At 42.8% G+C, this 19,348-nt stretch overlaps 1 protein-coding gene across 1 annotated transcript in view; it reads right to left on the reverse strand.

Moving 5' to 3' along the window:
- Nucleotides 1-428: 428 nt before the first annotated feature.
- ZNFX1 (zinc finger NFX1-type containing 1) overlaps nt 429-19,348 on the reverse strand; it is a 67,006-nt gene continuing 48,086 nt past the window's right edge. The window contains exons 8-14 of the mRNA XM_082271433.1: nt 18,318-18,565; nt 15,555-15,694; nt 12,868-13,022; nt 12,617-12,762; nt 9,441-9,551; nt 4,696-4,791; nt 429-2,917 (exon numbers count right to left, since the gene is read on the reverse strand). Coding sequence (XP_082127559.1) covers nt 476-2,917; nt 4,696-4,791; nt 9,441-9,551; nt 12,617-12,762; nt 12,868-13,022; nt 15,555-15,694; nt 18,318-18,565 — 3,338 coding nt within the window. The 3' untranslated portion in view covers nt 429-475. The remainder of the gene's footprint in view (nt 2,918-4,695; nt 4,792-9,440; nt 9,552-12,616; nt 12,763-12,867; nt 13,023-15,554; nt 15,695-18,317; nt 18,566-19,348) is intronic.

A 19,348-nucleotide genomic window follows, 5' to 3' on the forward strand; every position in this document is an offset into this window, starting at 1 on the left:
TGTTCACATAGGGGCGACGCTACTTGCCGGGGCGACCATATCATTGAAGTCTATGCAGGTCGCCTCCAGGTAGCCCCAAAGTAGTACAGGACCCTTTTTCTAAGTCGTAGCGACTTGTGTCGCTCCTATTAGAATGGGTCCTGTGCTAATCTATGGCAGACGACCCACCGCGACTTGTCAGGCGACCAAGTCGCCTGACAAGTCGCGCTAGTGTGAACCGGGTCTAAAGCATGGAGTGTTTGGATCTGTCAGATTTTTCTTACTGCTGTATTTCCCTTTGGGTGATTCGCCATTACTTTGTCCTGGTGACTACACATGGGGAAAACAGACACCATAAAAAAAAAACCTGACCTACAGCAGGTTCTAACCTTTCTAACCTTTCCATACTTTATACAAAAAGGTTTTCATTGGATTTCTACTTTAATTTCATTCAACTGATTTACATTCAGTTAGTGCCTCCTTTTTATGAATGAAGTTAGTCTAAAAGGTTCTGGAAATTCATCATATTGTTTGCCAGGTCTGACCAAGCTGCATGTTGAGCTCCATCCATTTCAGTAGCCAGCGTGTTTGTTGATAAAAGCGAGTGGTTTGTTCCACCAATCCCTTCTTTGCATTCTGGACATTGGGACTGCTCCATTGCTCCACCACATTCTGTGATACAATATATATGGTTGTTTGGACATTTAAACCAATGTCCTTTCAAAAGACCCATGGCCTGCACAATCATCACACGTTCATCATCTGTTATGCCAAGTCCTGTATTTGGAAGACTTTTATCCAGCTCCTTTAATTTTGTTTTCACAAGGGTTTCATTCTCTTTGGTAAATTGTTCATTGCTTTCCAATATATCCCTTAGAAATTGTATCTCCTTTTGGAGGTTTGGTGTGATCCTCACCTTGGCTTCTTTACATTTCACAAGGAGTTGAAGAAGGTAAGTGAAGCGTGCCACTTCGGTCTGCAGATCGGATAACTCTTGTTCTGAGAGGAATGAACGGGGCTTCTCCAGCCATTTCTTAATCTGCTGTAAACGATTCTCTAAATCATACTGCTCTTCAACCTCAACCTTACTAATGTTCATTGACAGTTTTGCTAGCCTTTCATAGAACCGCATCATATTTTCCAGGCTAAGCAAAGTCCTGATTTGTGTGCCTGGATTGTCCAGTTTCTCTTGTAATCCTTTATATTCTTCAGGAAAGGTTCTTCTTACATCAACCAACTGCTGTAGACTTGTTCGGAGTCTAATACTGGTTTCATTACTCTCAGAGGCTGGCCCAATTATCCGTTCTTTTACTTTCTCAATCTCATTTAGGGTTTTGTTTATTATAGTCCCATATCTCAAGTTTTTCCTTATGGGAGTTTTACATTTCGGGCACTCTTTTAGTTTAATTGCACTTCCCTCTTCAGAGTCGCTCTGTCCTGTCATATAAGTATCCATACCTGAAGACTCAAGAATGTGCCCGCAGTCCTCCAGTTGTACAAAACATGCATCTTCATCTTCCTCAAATCCAAAGAATATTTCGGTGACTTCATCTTTATCGCATATTCGACACTTTTTAGGGCATGGCTCCCCACACAAACCGATGCATGGGTGTTTACAACGGAGCTGCTTGTCACAAGGTTCATTGCATGGAGGTCGGTCACAGGGTTCAGAACATAGCTGAGTACAGCTATAGTGCTGACAGCTCCAATAACAGGGCTCCTTGCAAGACACACAGTTCTCCCCACATTTCTTTTTACACTGGCTATGGATACACCGGTTCTGGCATGGTCTACTACATGGAGGACATTCCCTTGTGCACGGTTCTCGACATTCATGTGAGCAAACTAAAACAGCCTTGCAGGGATGTCTGCAACCCATATGAAATCTTCCTTGAAAACAACTGTCACAAGTACCACCGCACTGGTGACTACAGCTTAAGGTAGATTTGCAAGGTTGTCTACATTTCACTGGCATGCCATATTCTAGGTCTTCCTTCTGCCAGCACTTAATTTGTTGAGTATGACCACATTTTAGCTGTGCACTTATTTCTTTTGGACAACGCATTTCACAAGAATCTCCACAGGACTTCTGACATTGATGTCCACATAACAAGGTCTTTTCACAAGGCATAGTGCATCTGAACTTCTTTTCAGAGATGCTGCATGGCACCATCTGCAGATGACCGCACAATGGTATGACCTTTTCAACTTCCACCATGCACTCTCCACAGGGCTCAAAACATTTACTTTTGCATCTATGCCCTTCCTCACATAACACTTTCTGGCAGTCCTTATTGCATTGGTATTCTTTGTGCTCTTGGTCATATGGATGGCACACACGTTCGCACACATGTCCACAGTCCAGACGGAATTCACATTTTTTGTTGCAGCCGCCTTCTGGTACGGACTTAAAATCCGTGGCACATTTTACAAGATTTTTTGTCTCAGGGTGATTCTGACAGTAGAGCATAAGGTGGTCTCCTACCTGACCCCCCTGTTTCAGAGTACAAAGAATATGGCTCCAGAGAGGCACACTACTCAGCATATCCATGTTGCCAATACAGTACAGTCCTTTCTTGGCCCTAGACAGTGCCACACATATTCGGTTGGCAATCTTAAGGAAACCCACTTTTCTTTCTTTGTTGCTGCGGACCAGTGAGAGTAGAATGATGTCATTCTCCTCCCCCTGATACTTGTCCACAACATGAACTTTAACACCAGAGAATGTTTTGGCCGGCATAAGTTTGCGGAGACAGAAAAGCTGCCCCGTGTAAGTGGTGAGGATGGTGATCTGAGACGGCTTGTACTCTTGATTCAGGAAGTACTTGCAGAGCTCCACCACAAACTCAGCTTCATGCTTGTTCTGGTGACTCTTCCCATCTTTAATCTCTTGCTCTAAGTAACTGTGTTTCACAAAGAAGAGATTGGATGACACCCCCTAAAATGTGAAAAAAAGAAATGTTATTACAAGTTAGGGATAACAATCCATTGAGGTTATTTCATAGGGCTAAGAGTAATGTTCAAAGTGCAGCATCACACAGCAGCCATGCATAAACCTGTTCTTGTAACCCCTTCTTAAAATGCTATTTCCTTTTTGTCAAATGTAGCTAGTAGTGCATAAAAGTTCTGACATGATATTGACATGGTTGTTGTATGCTTATTCCAGGTCAGTGGCTGGAATATCAGAGACAGCCGGTCATCTAGCTTTTTCAAAGATCATCATGGCACACTCATATTTGTAAATCTTTGCTATGGCAATATGTGAGCTTCCATTGCTGCACTTCTGCTGCTCTTAGATCCTTTAACTAGACCAGGAACTCCAAACTTTCTAAACAAGGGGCCAGGTTTATTATACTTCAAGACTTTAGAGGGGATGGACTGTGGCCAGTGGGAGTATAAAATTTCCTGGTGTCAGTAGGAGTAAACCATGCAAAATCTGTAGTGAGAGGAATAGTGCCCCATCGTTGGTGTCAATGGGAGGAAAAGTGCCTCATTTTTGGTGTCAGTAGGAGCAATAGTGCCCCATCACTGGGGTTGGTAGGAGGGATAGTGCCCCATCATTGGTGTCAGGGGGAGGAATAGTGCCCCATCATTGGTGTCAGTGGGAGGAATAGTGCCCCATCACTGGGGTTGGTAGGAGGAATAGTGCCCCATCATTGGTGTCTGTGGCAGAAATAGTGCCCCATCGTTGGTGTCAGTGGGAGGAATAGTGCCCCATCATTGGTGTCAGTGGGAGGAATAGTGCCCCATCACTGGGGTTGGTAGGAGGAATAGTGCCCCATCATTGGTGTCTGTGGCAGAAATAGTGCCCCATCGTTGGTGTCAGTGGGAGGAATAGTGCCCCATCATTGGTGTCAGTGGGAGGAATAGTGCCCCATCACTGGGGTTGGTAGGAGGAATAGTGCCCCATCATTGGTGTCTGTGGCAGAAATAGTGCCCCATCGTTGGTGTCAGTGGGAGGAATAGTGCCCTATTGTTGGTGTCAGTAGGAGATATAGTACTCAATCATTGGTGTCAGTGGGAGGAATAGTGCCCTATTGTTGGTGTCAATAGGAGAAATAGTACCCAATCATTGGTGTCACTGGGAGGAAGGGTGCCCATCATTGGTATCAGTGGGAATAGTGTTCCATTGCTGGTGTCAGTGGCAAAAATTATGCCCATATTGTTGGTGTCAGGAGAAGGAATAGTGCCCCAAAGGCCAGATAAAGACAAGTAAAGGGCCGCATCCAGGCCCCAGGCTGCAGTTTGGAGACCACTGACCTAGACCTTTCCTTTGTTTTCATTTTAAAGTTTAAATCCAGGCTTTAGAAAAATATTGCCTCAACACAAGAGGCATGCATATTCTTACTTGAATTGAAGTCTATTTTTTTTAGATCTGCGCTTAATACAAACCAGTCACTGCTTCTCTCTTTTTTGTCCAGGCTGACTGGTCTTGTATCCAATCTACACTTTTATTGCAGCTTGTTCTGGGTGGACCTGCAGCTCTGTGCTACAAAATGCTGATATCACTGATACTTTTACCAGATTATAACTGGGTTTGCACAGCCATTTGGTTGACACAAAGTTGATTGTTATATTATTTGTGGCTATTAAAGAATATAATTATATATTTTTTTGCATCCAGGGGGAAGCTGTACTTTAATATGGACTGTTACTAAAACTTTTGTCTGGAAATGTTAACTTTCTGTGCACAGAAGAAAGAAAACGATTGCTCACCTTGACATTTTCATATTCCAGTACAGATGGGTGGTTTTCCAGCTCTGTATAGATGTGAGGAGTCAATAATCGAGCGATTTCAGGCCTCATGCGATGCTAAAATGGCATAAACATTCAAAAGTCAACCATAATTAGGTAAACCAGTCCAGGCACAAAAAGTCAAAAAGTATAAATTATACTTTTTAAACAAATAAGAGTCAAACAACATTTTTCCCTTACTCACTGTCCCTGAACACCCTCATCCCCAGATGGGAAGCGAGGGAAAGACTCCAAAAGCAACACAGACCGAAGTAGAAATCTGTATTTATTTAACTGCTTCAATACCGGGCACTTTTACCCCCTTCCTGCCCAGGCCAATTTTCAGCTTTCAGCGCTGTCACACTTTATATGACAATTGCACGGTCATGCAACAATGTACCCAAACTACATTTTTATCATTTTGTTCACACAAATAGAGCTTTCTTTTAGTAGTATTTAATCACCACTGGGCTTTTTATTTTTTGCTAAATAAATTAAAAAGACCAAAAATTGTATAAAAAAAAAAACAAGTTTCTTTGTTTCTGGTATACAACTTTGCAAACAAATGATCTTTCTTCAATAATTTAGGCCAAAATGTATTTTTGGAAATTACATTTTTTTTTTTATATTACATACTGTCACCAATGCAGTACAGCCCTGAGGAAGACACGTGGTCCCCGTGTCGTCACGTGTAGGGGAGGGACTCGGACGGAAGATGCGGACACTCATAAGAGAGATAGCAAGCAGAGAGGCTGACCATTCAGATCCCGTTGTCATCATAAATCAATTTATTATTATTGTGGAATGCTTTTAAAGTTTGGTGCACTTTAGCACCCTGGATATGTGAGTACATCTTTTATTATTAATAAAATTGGAGTTAGAAAGATATAAGCACTATCAGTGATCCTTCTTTTTTAAGGTACACTGATTGATATAAGGAGAATCTACCCAGATTAGGATCCCCATCTGGGGGGGATCGATTGATCAACTCTAACCCGATAAGGGTGACCTGGAAAGGGGGCTGTCTAGTATCCAGGAGAACGCTGGCATGTGCGGGAGCAGAGAGACAGCGGTGCAGCCAGGCTAATGGAAATCATGCTGGAATGCATGCGGTCGATGTCAGGTGGTGGTGGGCGGTAACGCGTTTCAGAGCGGCTCCTTTGTCAGGCAAGCCAGCTCTCTCTCCCTTCATCCCATCCACATAGGACAATGCTGAGCGTAGAGGATCAACTGTTACATGTCTTACCAGAATGGAAACTTCTGTAAGTGTTTTTAACCCTTGTGTATCACAATAAACTGTCATTGCTGCACTTAAAGGTGCCTTGTGTATTTCTCACCATAGTAACATTGTACTATTCAGGGAAAGATATCAGTACTTGGGCTGTGATTGGCCCAGTCTGGAGATGGGCTGTGATCACTGTGACCAATCACAACTAGCAATACAATTGTATACAATTAATGGCTTGAAAGGAACCCATCCAATGTTTACAACTGTCATGTGGCGTGCTGTGATTGGTTAAAGATGTTACATGGTACCCGGCAGCGTGCCAGTACAGTGATTAGTTATCAGCTGTGTCCGGTGGACGCAGCCGGTGACAGATTGCGCCTGCTGCACGGCTCCGCGATCCAGGAGGAGGTCATATGATGTCCAGCTGGATCAATGAGAGGTTTGTGCAGGCGTCATCCGCCCATAGGCCGCGCAGAAACAGTATGGGTATGCTATATCTCCTGTCAAGTTTTTATTGTTTCCGTTTTTCCTGACTTCCTGTTTGGTAAAAGAAAACGATGTCCAGATTGCAGTAATGGGATTCTAACCCTTCCCCACATCATCAAAAACTAAAAAGAAATGTTGACTATAGCTGCACGTCAAGTCTGCATTACTAAGTTCCGGACATCACAATATACAACAATGGTATACTTTTTTAAGAATTTCCTCAGTCTCCTCTCCCCCAGTGATCAAACCACAGCATTGTAACTTTGTAGTAAGTCACAAGGCCTTCAGGCTGAAAAAGGGGAGTGATCTGTGTCAAATATTTGTGATAGTGTTTTAGCACTATCCCCATAGGGCTTACTATGTGATAATTTTTTGGGTCTCCTCTGATTACCTGCAGATAGTCACTTAGGGTACAGTTCACACATTCATCCTTACTCCCAATGGCTCATGACTCAATAAACAGTCCAGGGGTTTTGGTTATGGATGGGAGAAGGGAATAGCGGGATACTCCAACTTTAACTATTCACAGTAGATAAGGACAACTCTCACTTGGCCTCACCAGGTTACTTGTGGAAGCAGTCACACTGCTTTAACCATACTGCCACTTGTATGGGAGGGGTTAAGTCTTCTTGCTCTCTCTCCAGCAGCAGACTTGATGAAACTACATTATCTTCAAGACACTCTCTAGCATCCCCTTAACTGACACCCGTCCACTGACTCTTTTAGCTGAAGGGATGGCCTCCTCAGGACAGGCCCCATGACACAGATCTGTACTCACTGTATGCAGAATCAGATCCTTTCCAGTGTCTCCCTTCCAGTCAGCTCTGCAGGACCTTCAGGTTCAGTTCCGCTCTAACTCTCGGGCCCTCGGGCCGGCCACCTGAGGCCACATGGAAACTTCTACAGAAGAGGGGCAGCCTCCCTAGATAAAGAACCCCGATCATATGTGCCCTTGGCATTTATACAGTATCCGAGCATACACGTTCCTCTGCCAATCACCAGGGCTGTACTATATGCCTGAGCACTCATTTGTCAGGTTTCCTCCCACTGTCCAATATGCCTCCCTATTGGACCAGTGTGAAACACTTCAGACAAACTGAGCTGCACCTGAGCACCATGAGCCGACCTCACTAGCAGATCCTGCTTTCTGGTAGGCAGAGAACAATATAGATTTACCTGGCAAACTTTCTGGTAAGCAGAAAAGAGCCATAACTATACTCTCTCTCTCTCTCTCTAGCACCTACCTAGGAGGGTGCTACACAGTCAAAACCTGTGCAGGCAAGTGTTGCATGACTATGACCTCTCTGGTCCAGCATAACAGTTAAGGAATTAGATATTGACCCTGGAGGGTGTTTGAAGGAGTGGGTATTAGAACAGGTGAACATATACTCTCTCCATTTGGTCTTCATTTTTTTGATGCGGCCACCGCATCCTTAACAAGCGATGACTCATCAGCTGTCAGTGGGCTTTCCCATTGTTACGTCATAGACCGAGGACGTGCTTGATTGGTGACGTCACAAGCGGGACCGGGTGGCCCTGCTCCTTAGTTATCCACATGGCAGAGCATTCAGACAGCAGAAGCCTTCGTCGGGGCTGGATTATTTTTCAGGTTGGCAGTGGGCGTTGTGATTGACGATTGGTCTACTTTGGGGAACTTTTTTTTTTTTGAAGGGCATTGTATGCATTGAGGGGGGAACCCCACATTGTATTTTTCATTTATTTTCCATTCCGGCATTATTTTTACAGGTTCCACACAAGTCACATCCAGATCGCATCTATATAATGCAGGTGCAACATTCATGTGACTTTTGAGGGTTTACATTGAGGTCTATGGACCTCAAGATGCATGAAAGTCAAACCAAAGTGGTGCAGGAACTACTTTGAAGTTGCAGATATGAATGGTTATCATAGGGAAACATGGGGTGCAACTTGTCATGTGACTTTGGGATCCAAATTCGCATTGCAAGTCGCACAAGTGTGAACGGAGCCTTAGGTCCCATTTACACTTGTACAAAGTGCGTCTGCTTTGGAGTGCAACTATGACGCAACTTTGAATGGGTGCAACTTGGAAACAACTTTGGCTTTGACCAGTGATATTGGACAACTGTTGCACAACTGAAGCATTGCATAACATTCAGGTACAGCTTTCATGCAACTTTTGAGGGTTAACATTGAAGTCTATGGCCCTCAAGTTGCGTAAAGGTCGACCCAAAGTAGTGCATGAACTACTTTGAAGTTGCAATTTTAAGTCACACATATATGAATGGTTATCATTGGAAAACATGAGGAAGGACTTTATGTCCAATGTTGCATGACAAGTCGCACAATTTTTGGTTGCCAAACTTTACTTCTTCGTAGATAGTTAATTCGGTGGTGGTGCTACGAGAGAGAGAGAGTTGATATACACTGCTACTTTTATGTGTCAGATGTGCCACTTTTACAAGAGTCAGTGTTATCCTGGCCATACCCACATTTATTTTTTTATTTTTTTTTTAATTTGCTGAGAATTTTAATTAGTTGTTGTGTCTTTTGATATGACACACTTCTAGAAATCTTTTTTGAATTAGATTGAATGAAAAAAAATAATTTCATATACACTATCATATTTTTTGTAAACAGTTCAGTATTTTCTAATCTGTTTGCGGTTTTTCATGTCCATTAAACCTAATGAAAACAGATTGAAAGTGATATAAAATATATATTTTCCTTTTTTTCCTCATAGATATAATTTCATATATGATTTGCCTGTCAAGAGGATTTTTATTTTTGGCCATCCAGTTCTGAGGTTTACACAACTGCAGAAAACAGAGCCAGGTTAGTAACCTCACTTTTCTGTACTGCATTTAGGAACCCAGTTCGGTCACCTCCCGTCCTAGTCTATGGAGGGAGAATGAAGCTAGTAACATTTGGAAACATTGATGGGTCTAGTAAGTTCCATCAACATGTAAAACTCCAATGTTCTATAAGAAAAATCATATGTGTAAAGCCATGGTCATTATAACCGTTTCCTTACCTGGTAGTTTAGACGCACATATGGCAGTTTTGACTCTATGAGACGTTCAAACAGCGACACTTCAAGGTTAAAGTTCTTGGCCAAATCATAAACATTTGCACTTGGCCTCAGCTGAGATGGAATATAAAAAAAACATCATATTAACCAATAGGAAATACATTCATACATGGCGATGTCTAGTTACTACAATGAATGTACAGAATATTCCATTTACAAGCTGACATAATAATTTAGCGTTTCTTTTTTAAAGGGAAAATAAAATGGTTTTGTATTTTGATTTTTATATAATCTATTTTTGTGCTGTCATCATTTTTAAAGGCTAAGTTCACTTTAAAAAAAAAAAAAAATATTAAAGGGGAGTTCTGACCAAATTTTTTTTTTACAAAAAATACCCTTAGAATAGTCAGGGCTAGTGCATTTAAACAACTATATCCTCTAAACTGTCCTCAGTTTAGTGTACATGCAGCATGAATTACTTACCCTGTGAAGTTCTTGTCCAGCGCGGCCATCTGCCATCTGCGGTGTGGGCAGCTGAAGCCACAGTGTCCCTCTTCCTGGATTTTGGGAGTCCCAGAATGCTATACCCTCATCACTTCGGGGGCAGGCGCGTCATCCCACAGCTAGTTCCGCGTCACTGCGCATGCCCAGAAGCTGTTCTCCATCCATCGGTAGAGAATGACGCGCCTCCACCGGAAGTGACGAGGGACACTGGTGCAGGCGCATTGACTCTTGGGATTGATGACACTCATCTCCCAGGATTTAATGCAAAGCAGGAGATGACGTCGGCGGCCGCCACCGCATAAGGAGGAAGTGGTAGGAATGGAAGTTTTTTCATTAAGTTATTTTTCATTAAAAATGAGGTAAGGGAACCTAAAAAAAATAGTCAAATCAAGTTTAGAAAGGGATATAGATATGCATGATGTGAAGTTGAAAATGTAGCTGGAACTCCGCTTTAAATGCACATTTTTTTTTGCAGGTAAATAATTGTGCATTCATTTTTTTTCTTAGGAGCCTGTAGCATTGCACCCATGAACAGCAGATCACAGGTGCAATGCCAGGCTCCTGCAGACTGCCAGTAGAGCTGTCTGCCTGTACCTCTAATATGGGCTGGCAGTTACTGAGTTGCAGGAAGATCAATGAACTACCAGAATACTCACCAGCACCCTCGTAGTCCATTGAGAACTACAAGCCATCGTCCGCGGTGGCCAACGGTACTTGTAGTTCATTAATTCACAGAACTCTGTGAATGAATGACACAGCCATTGAGCGGAGCCCTGCACAGCTGTGCTGTTTTTGAATTGTGACAGCAGGTGTGGGGAGAGGATCCCCCACTTGCTGTCACAATGGGGGATTGGGTTGGGGTGGAGTCAGGTGATTTAGTAAAATGTTACATGTTACACCCTAAATATGGGTGCAACATGTAACATATTACTAAAGGTGAACTTATCCTTTAATTTTACAAATAAAATAAACATTTTATACAGGGCTCGTCCATACATACACAGTTCTGTTTCCGATTATGCGAGGCTTTTTAAAAAGAATAAAAAAAAAAAAAGCCCAGCTTTTTCCATCTACTTGTTGACTGCTTCTGCCGAATTTAAAATCATGTCCATACGAGCTAGCAGAGACAGTGGGGTAGATGTACTAAAGGCAAATGAATTGTGCACTTTGCAAGTGCAGTTACTCCAGAGCTTGGTAAATGAGGGGAGGCTGACTGACTTCCATCATTCAATCATGTGCAAGCAAAGGTGCTGTTTTTATTTTTTTTCCTTACACGTGATTGGGTATTCTTTGCAAATTGAAGCTTAAAGTGGAAGTTAACTTTCATCACTAACTTTTACCTATAGGTAAGCCTATAATAGGGCTTATCTCTAGGTAGTGTAAAAATCTCTTAAATGGGCACCCTTTAGGATATACTTACTGTACATCACTGGCGCATGCGCTTTGAAGGAACGGACACCCGGGCCATCCCTCAAGAGCCCTGTGCCGTAAACAGCAGCTCCCGCGCACATGCGGGGGAGTGATGTCATCATGGCTCTGGCCAGTCACAGAGTCGGAGTCCGTGAACCCAGAAGCAAGACGGGTAAAGATGGAAGCGGCTGCAGCTCTGACATCTCGGTGCTAAAACAACTTAATTTTAAGGTAAATTTAACATAATCATAGGTGTGCACAGCCTGATGGTCTCCAATGAGAATTTTTTACAATTTTATTTTGTTTTTACAAATTTTTTGGGAGCCCCGTTAGGGGGCTTTGGTGAAATATCAGGGGTTTAAACAGGGGGAATCTATGCCACACAGGGTGATTAGGGTGTGCCTGGGCACACCTGGCACACCCTGTGCGCACACCTATGAACATAATGTGCTAGTATGCAACACATACTAACACATTATGACATTACCTTGCAGGGTAAGAAAAAAAAAAACACGTCTAGTGGTTTACAACCACATTAAGCTCATTTACTTGGCTCTGGAGCAACTGCACTTGCAAGTGCATAGTCTATTTGCCTTTAGTAAATTAACCTCAGTGTGTGTGTGCGCTTCAGATGTACATCAAAGTTAGAAGTTAGTTTGGTGGAAAATGGGAGAGCAGCGTCAAAAGAGCCACTTTCTGCTCCAATTTTTAATTATAAAATAGTCGTGTAGTTCTTCATATTAACCTGAATACAAAGACAGCACTGCAAGCATTTGTGGCAAAACCTATTTAACCCAAGCCAAATGCTACCATACTGAATCCCTCATGCCAAATCCAACTTCCCCAACATTTATGTATTAATTACAAATAAAGTAAAGCTAGTAAAATCTCTAAAAGCATTGAAGTTTCAAAACCCCCGAGATCACATTTCTATTCTTTTCCCACTGGGGAGATTCACCTCCTCTATTTATCCCGGGGATCATTGTCTATGAGACACAAAATAATAGGAAATGCAAAATGTTAGATTTGTCAGCTGAACAGGAGGTACGAAGATCTACAAATGGGGTACACTGGTGCCTTTGACGATTGAATCCAGGACAAGAAGTGATTGGAAATCTCGTGGCAGGAACAGATAGAGTGAAAAGTACCTCAACAAGGGGTTTTAACCATTCCCAATATTAACAAAAGCCTAAAAAAATAGGTTTTCCCTGACATACATGTAAAGTGAAAACTAGTAGCATTGTGGCAAATTTGTGAGTTTCTACCTGTTGATGGTCTCCAATGAGAATGAGGTGCTGACAAGCTGAACTGAGTGTGGTTATGGTATGGGCTTCTAAGACTTCTGCTGCCTCCTCAACTATGACAATCCGTGCCTGTACCTCCTGGAGGATACGTCTGTATTTGGCAGCACCTGGTAAGAGGGAAATAAAGCATGAATTGGTTCAGCAATTCAGATGGGGGAAAAAAAAAAAACATATTCTCTAGTAATGTCCATCTGCAGATCAAACCAACCAACCTGTGGTTGTCATTCCAATGACTTTAGCTTGCTGAAGGATCTGCAAATCTTGTGTTTGTCTAAGCTCTGATAAACGATCAGCTAGCTTTTGGTAACTCTCTTCATGAACCAGAATTTTTACACGGATATCCCGCTGATAGAGTTGTATCCAGTGCCTAAAAATTGTAGAAAATAAATTAATGCAGTTGTAAACCTTAAATTTGTTTATTAAAAAAAAAAAAAAAAAAAGTTATACTTACCTGCTCTGTGCAATGGTATCACACGGGGCAGTCCCTTACCTCCTCTTCTGGGGTCTTCTGCCACCGATATCTGCTCCTCCTTCCCTGAGTGTACCCCCATAGTAAGCTGTGTGCTATGGGGGCACACAAGCTGGCAGCGCCAGGTTCTATGGACCACGTCCAGGATTTGATTGACAGCAACATGAGTCAATGGCTTCCATTGCTATCAGTGTATCCTGTGAGAGCCGGAAAGGGGAAGAGAAGAGATGCAGCCGGACACAACGCTGCATTGTAATGCCTCGTACACACGCATCGATAGTTGGCCGTGAATTATCGGCCGATTGTAGGCTTGTTAGTATGATGCTTTTGACAACCGACTCCGACTTTTCGGCCGAACAAAATCTGGTGTGCAGGCTATAAAATTTTTGTTGGCCGTCAACAGAACGGCCGATTTTCCGTCAGTCAGTACAGATTTCGGCAGACAAAAATCTGATGAGCAAGACTGGGCATGCTCAGAGAAGAAAAAACACACGGAAAGTAAACCAGCACATGACATCACTTCTGAAGTTGGTTTTTGTTGGCCGAGAAAATTCGTGTGCAGTCTAGGCACATTCCAACCAGCAAAACACCACTCTGGACAAAAGTCGGCCGATAATCGTTGCGTGTGTACGAGGCATTAGAGAACTAAGGCAGGTGTTTGGGAAGGGGGAAGGGGGGAACAGGCAGTGGCAGGTTTTTTACTTTAATACACAGAATGCATTAAGGTAAAAAGCTTTAGAGTTTAGAACCACTTGATTGTAAAGTCAGAGTTTTTATTTTTTTAAATAACAAGCATGTTATACTTGCCTGCTCTGTGCAATGGTTTTGCACAGAGCAGCCCTGCCCCTTATTTTCTGCGGTCTCCCTCCCCCAGCGCTCCTGGCTCTTCCCTCCTGCCGAGTGCCCCAATAACAAGCCGCGGGCCCATCAAGAAACAGGGCACAGCTCAGCCCTGTCCCCCGCTCCCTGTTCACAGGCAGTGATTGACAGCAGCGGGAGCCCATGGCACCCGCTGCTGCCTCTCAGCCAGTGAGGCGAGAGAGAGCAGCAACGCCGCTCTCGGCACATCGCTGGATTGAGATCGGGCTACGGTAAGTTTACGGTGGGGCTGGGGGTGATTAGAACACAGAAGGCTTTTTACGTTAATGCTGAGAACGCATAAAGGTAAAAAACATTCGACCTGTACAACCACTTTGAGATCAAAGCAATGTCTCTTTAAATTTTTTAGGAATAATATGAACATTTTTGCTATTAAAACAGCTAATGCAGTATTACAGAATGCTGTAGAATGCGGTGGCATACTGACATTCTATTACTTGCACTGAGTTGAAGGTGGTGGTGGACCTCAAATAGATGTTTATTATTGTAGTGGGACTGATAGGTGATCTTGCAGTATGAATATATTAAGCATGCTTAAAAAAAAAAAAAAAAAAAAACACAGGTACCCACTGGGGACCTTGGGTAGAACGTAATGTGAAAGTCACATCTTACCAGCCTACTGAAATGTTTTTTGGCGCTCTGTTGTCCCTTTCAGTTTATATTTTGATAGCTGATTTCTTTTTACAGACTTCTAAAGCTAATTATTTTTCCTAAAACAATAGTATGTAATCCCTTGGCAACCACTATTCATTAGTATAATTAAAGGAATGCTTGTTTTCCTTAGGCCTCATTTACATTTGTGGTTGGGGGTGGTAAAAATGCACGGTTGAAACTTATTTTTACCACACTCCAACCACTCCCCCTTATGCTGCAAAGGCAACAGAGGGGGGCTGTACACATGCGACTGCTAGTGCATGTTTTAAGGGGTTCAAACAGGTAGTGAGGAGATGAAATTGTCAAATGGCCTTTGAAGAAAGATCTGAACACGAATTGCTTTTCAGACGGCACCATGTACAAACAATTCCTTACTGTTTTATGGCAGTCTCAGTTGTCAAGAAACTATTAGACCCCGTTCACACTGGGGCGATCCGACTTGCCGGGGAGACCTCACAGGACGCTGCGCGCAGCTCGCACCGCGACCTCGGAGCGGCCGGCACGGACTTCATAACATTGAAGTCAATGCAGGTCGCTCCAGGTCGCCCCAAAGAAGCTCCGGACCCTTTTTCTAAGTTGGAGCGAGTAAGTTGTGTCGCTCCTATTAGAACGGGTCCACAGCTTCTCTATGGCAGGCGACCTACGGCGACCTGTCAGGTCGCCCCAGTGTGAACGGGGTCTTACAAGGCAGCTAAGATAGCCATTCAGAAAAAAATAAAAATAGACAACCGACAATAACTGACAAGCAAAAGTCAACTTATTACCTCGTTTGATAATTAAATAAATAATATAATTCATTGCTTTAAGAACACCCCCCCTCTCCGAAACATTATTGAAAAGGCTCTTTCTGTTTGTGATCTTTGTTACCATGCTGTGATCTGTAAGTGTCTCCATTACCTGTACAGTCTCCATCGTGCATTCAAGTCCAGGTGCCACACGTTTACAATCTGGTCAACCTCAGCTTCTGTCATTGCGTCTGGTTTCCTCAGTTCACACTTCATCCTTTGCTTTCTCTTCTTTTTCTGTTTTGCGGTCATCTTTGAAAAACAAATGATAAAGAGGTCAATGCATGCCCCTTTAGTGCTTTCTATCAGTATAGGCTCAGAGTCCTGGGATTTTTTGTGAAGCAACTCTGTTGCTAAAATCAATATTGAAAATAAACCCCCCTTGCAAAGAAAATTGATCGCTCTTGTAATGATGAGAAAGCATCTGCCATAGATTGTGCAGAATCTAACACTTGTCAATTTTTCTGTTTTCCTGCAGTGTGTTGTAGTTCCTCTCACCGGGCCCCGTGTCAGTACAGGATACATTTGTGATGTAGGGGTGACCAGATCAAACAACTGAGAGCAGTGGAAGACCAGGTATCGAATACTCCCAGAAGTGTCAGATACTATAATCTTCAGGGGGTGCTTACTCATCACTATAGAAGCGATCAGGGATGTGGACGGCAGGAGAGGTGAGTATTCCATATTTTCTTTGCAGAAGAGGGGCCTTCGATTTTACTATTGGTTTTTGTAACAGAGTCACTTTGAAGAAGGAAAGAAGTCAGGCATACACTAGATCAAAGGTCTTCAAACTATGGCCCTTCAGCTGTTCAGGAACTACAATTCCCATCATGCCTAGTCATGTCTGTGAATGTCAGAGTTTTACATTGCCTCATGGGATGTGTAGTTCTGGACGGCCAGAGTTTGAGGATCCCTGCACTAGATGATCAATTTTACCGCACCCCTAATATTTCTATTTAATTTTCCATAAAACTGCAGTTGAGCTTTATTTGTCCACAGTTGCTTTAAACCACTTTACCACCGGAGGATTTTGCTGTCTTACGTCTGAGCCACTTTTTGCAATTTGGCACTGTGCGACTTTAACTGACAATTGCGCGGTCATGCAACGCCGTACCCAAACGAAATTTACGTCCTTTTTTTCCCACAAACAGAGCTTTCTTTTGGCGGTATTTGATCACCTTTGCAATTTTTACTTTTTGCACTATAAACAAAAAAACAGCGACAATTTTGAAAAAATAACAATATTTCTCACATTTTTTTATATGAAATTCCCCCCAAAAAAATGTAAAAATCTAAATTTTTTATCATTTTAGGCCAATTTATTTTCTGCTACATATTTTTGGTAAAAAAAATTGCAATAAGCGTATTTTGATTGGTTTGCGCAAAAGTTATTGCGTTTACTAACTAAGGGAAAGATTTCTGTAATTTTTGGTGTATTTTTTTAACGAGTAATGGCGGCGATCTGCGCTTTTTTTTGCGGGACTGCGACATTTCGGCGGACAGATCGGACCCTTGACTGACATTTTTTACACTTTTGGGTGTACCAGTGACATTACTACAGTAATCAGTTCTATACATATGCACTGTTACTGTAAAAATGACACTGGCAGGGAAGGGGTTAATTTTTATTGGTGCTCAAGGGGTATGCCTGGTGCTTACTAACATGTGTGGGGGGAGGTGACTGAGTGACACAGGGACAAATCGCAGGTGCAGCTATGCTGAACCCTGCAATCTGACCTTGCCTGTCACTTAGGAGATCCGCCCGATTTGTTTACACAAGCGGGCGGATCTCCACACTCGATTCCCCAACGATCGCCGCTGCTCCTCCCCTGGCCCGACTCCCGCTGTGACTGAATATAGCGGGAGCGAGCCTCCGGCGCCGCGCGCGAGCCTCTGGCGGCGCGCGCGCGTCGCCCAGAGAGGGGAATGTCTGGTGACGTAGGTCTACGTCGTCAGACGTTATCGAGCCACTTTGCCACAGTAGCAGCTCAGTGAGCAGGGGTAAAGTGGTTAAAGCATTGCCAAATGCAAACACAAAAATGTAATATATTTTGGCTTACCAGTACTTAAATGTGTTGGGTGCATTAGTTTATTTTTTCCAGTTTTATTTCAATTTTTCATAATTCAGCTGGTGATCCCCCAGTACACTTCTTCGGGTAAATGCACAGACCTTGCTGCCCTCCTAGGGTCAGGAGATACCTAATGGAAACACTGTAGAAAAAAAAAACAAAACAAGAGGGCGCACAAACCTTGCACATTACCAAAGTTGTGTTTATTGGCGTAGAAAGAAAATAAATATATTAACAAACAAGGTAATCATAAAAGCATTTTAAGTCCACAATGGACACAAAGCGACCATGTCCAGCATGCCGGAGGACCTTCCAGATGACCAATAAACACCACTTGGGTAATGCGCAAGGTTCGTGCACCCTCTTTTTGTTTTTTTCTACAGTGCTTCCTATCCTAGTGTCACAACGCTAACTCATCATACTTTTTCTATTAAGGAGCAGCAATGTCATCCTAGGTTCTGCTCTTGATTTGGACTTTAAACACCTCTCTCTTTTCCTATATCCATTACATAGGGAGGAGGTATTTTGTTTTTACGGAAAAAAACTGGATAAGCTAATAACATTGTTTGAGATATTTGCTCAGCGCACAGAAAATTACAAGGACACTGGCATTATGTCAAGATCAACAGGTATACTGTACTTCTGTACTCACAGAAAATGTATATAGCTTGAAAAATGAAAAGTAATGAGTAAGCAGTGATAAGCTACAATATATTGCATTTTTGTTCTTAGGATTAGATATCCTTTAACTTTCAAAAAGTTTTATATGAGATGCAAAAAAACAAAACAGGGAAACTGATATCTACCTCCCAACCCCCCTCTATTTCCTGTGGCTCCTGGGAGTCCTTGTCTTTCAGTGACATTGCGAGCAGAAGGTCTGCAATTTCATTGTCCTCCATCTTGGCTGTCCTTTTTCTGCGCCTTGCTGCTTCCTCTTCATCTTCATCATCAAGCATGCGCTCATCCTGGATTATGTCTGCCTCTTCTTGAATGTCCACCAACTTCTCTTCTTCTGGTTCCTCTACATCCATCTCCTCAAGGTCTAGCTGGTGAGCTGGAAGATCAACCAAACCAGGAATTTAAAGAGTGAGCATTTGTGTAGAAGAGTCCTTGTAGTCAAGTTCCCTTTTGCTCTGTGCTATATGGGCTCTGGAAATACAGCTGTAAGTTGGAAATCATACTGCAATGTTATCTCTTGAAACATTATATAAAAACAAAATATTCATCTAAAGCTAGTCATAGACAGATGAAAAATTGGACAGGCCAGCAGGGACGTTTTTTGTGTGAATGGCTGAATGATGACAAAACTACCAATCTTTGCCAGCTTGAGAGTTATCACCCGCAAAAGTGATATTTGGGTTTTTATTAGATTGTTTCTGAATTTCTAGGTCTACCAACTTACCACCATCATTATGATGGGATCTTACTCAGTTTGGCTGTGCAGAAAGATTCTCATGTATACAAGCAGTTCTACTTTGAGCTACTGTATATACTGAAGACCCACACTGAGCAACCACAAAAATTTACACTTGTGTTTATAGTGTGTATGACCATGCAAATGTAAGTTGGCTTCAACAAACCCCTTGAAAAAGTCTAATGATTAATTTATTTGAGCAGCTCTAGATCTGATGTGGATATGTCAAGTTTTACTTTTGTTGTTTTAACCACTTTACCTCTGGCCCCTGTGCCTCTACTGCGGCACAGTGGCTCGTTATCGTCCAGCGACGTAGACCTACGTCGCTGGACTCCTCCCCCTGTAGGCGGCGCTCGCGCGCCGCCGGAGGTGCGCTCCCGCTGTTTTTATTCACAGCGGGAGTCGGGCCAGGGGAGGAGCGGC

This window comes from Pelophylax lessonae (assembly GCF_965119305.1).
Source record: "Pelophylax lessonae genome assembly, chromosome: 11".
Classification (NCBI taxonomy): Eukaryota; Metazoa; Chordata; class Amphibia; order Anura; family Ranidae; genus Pelophylax; species Pelophylax lessonae.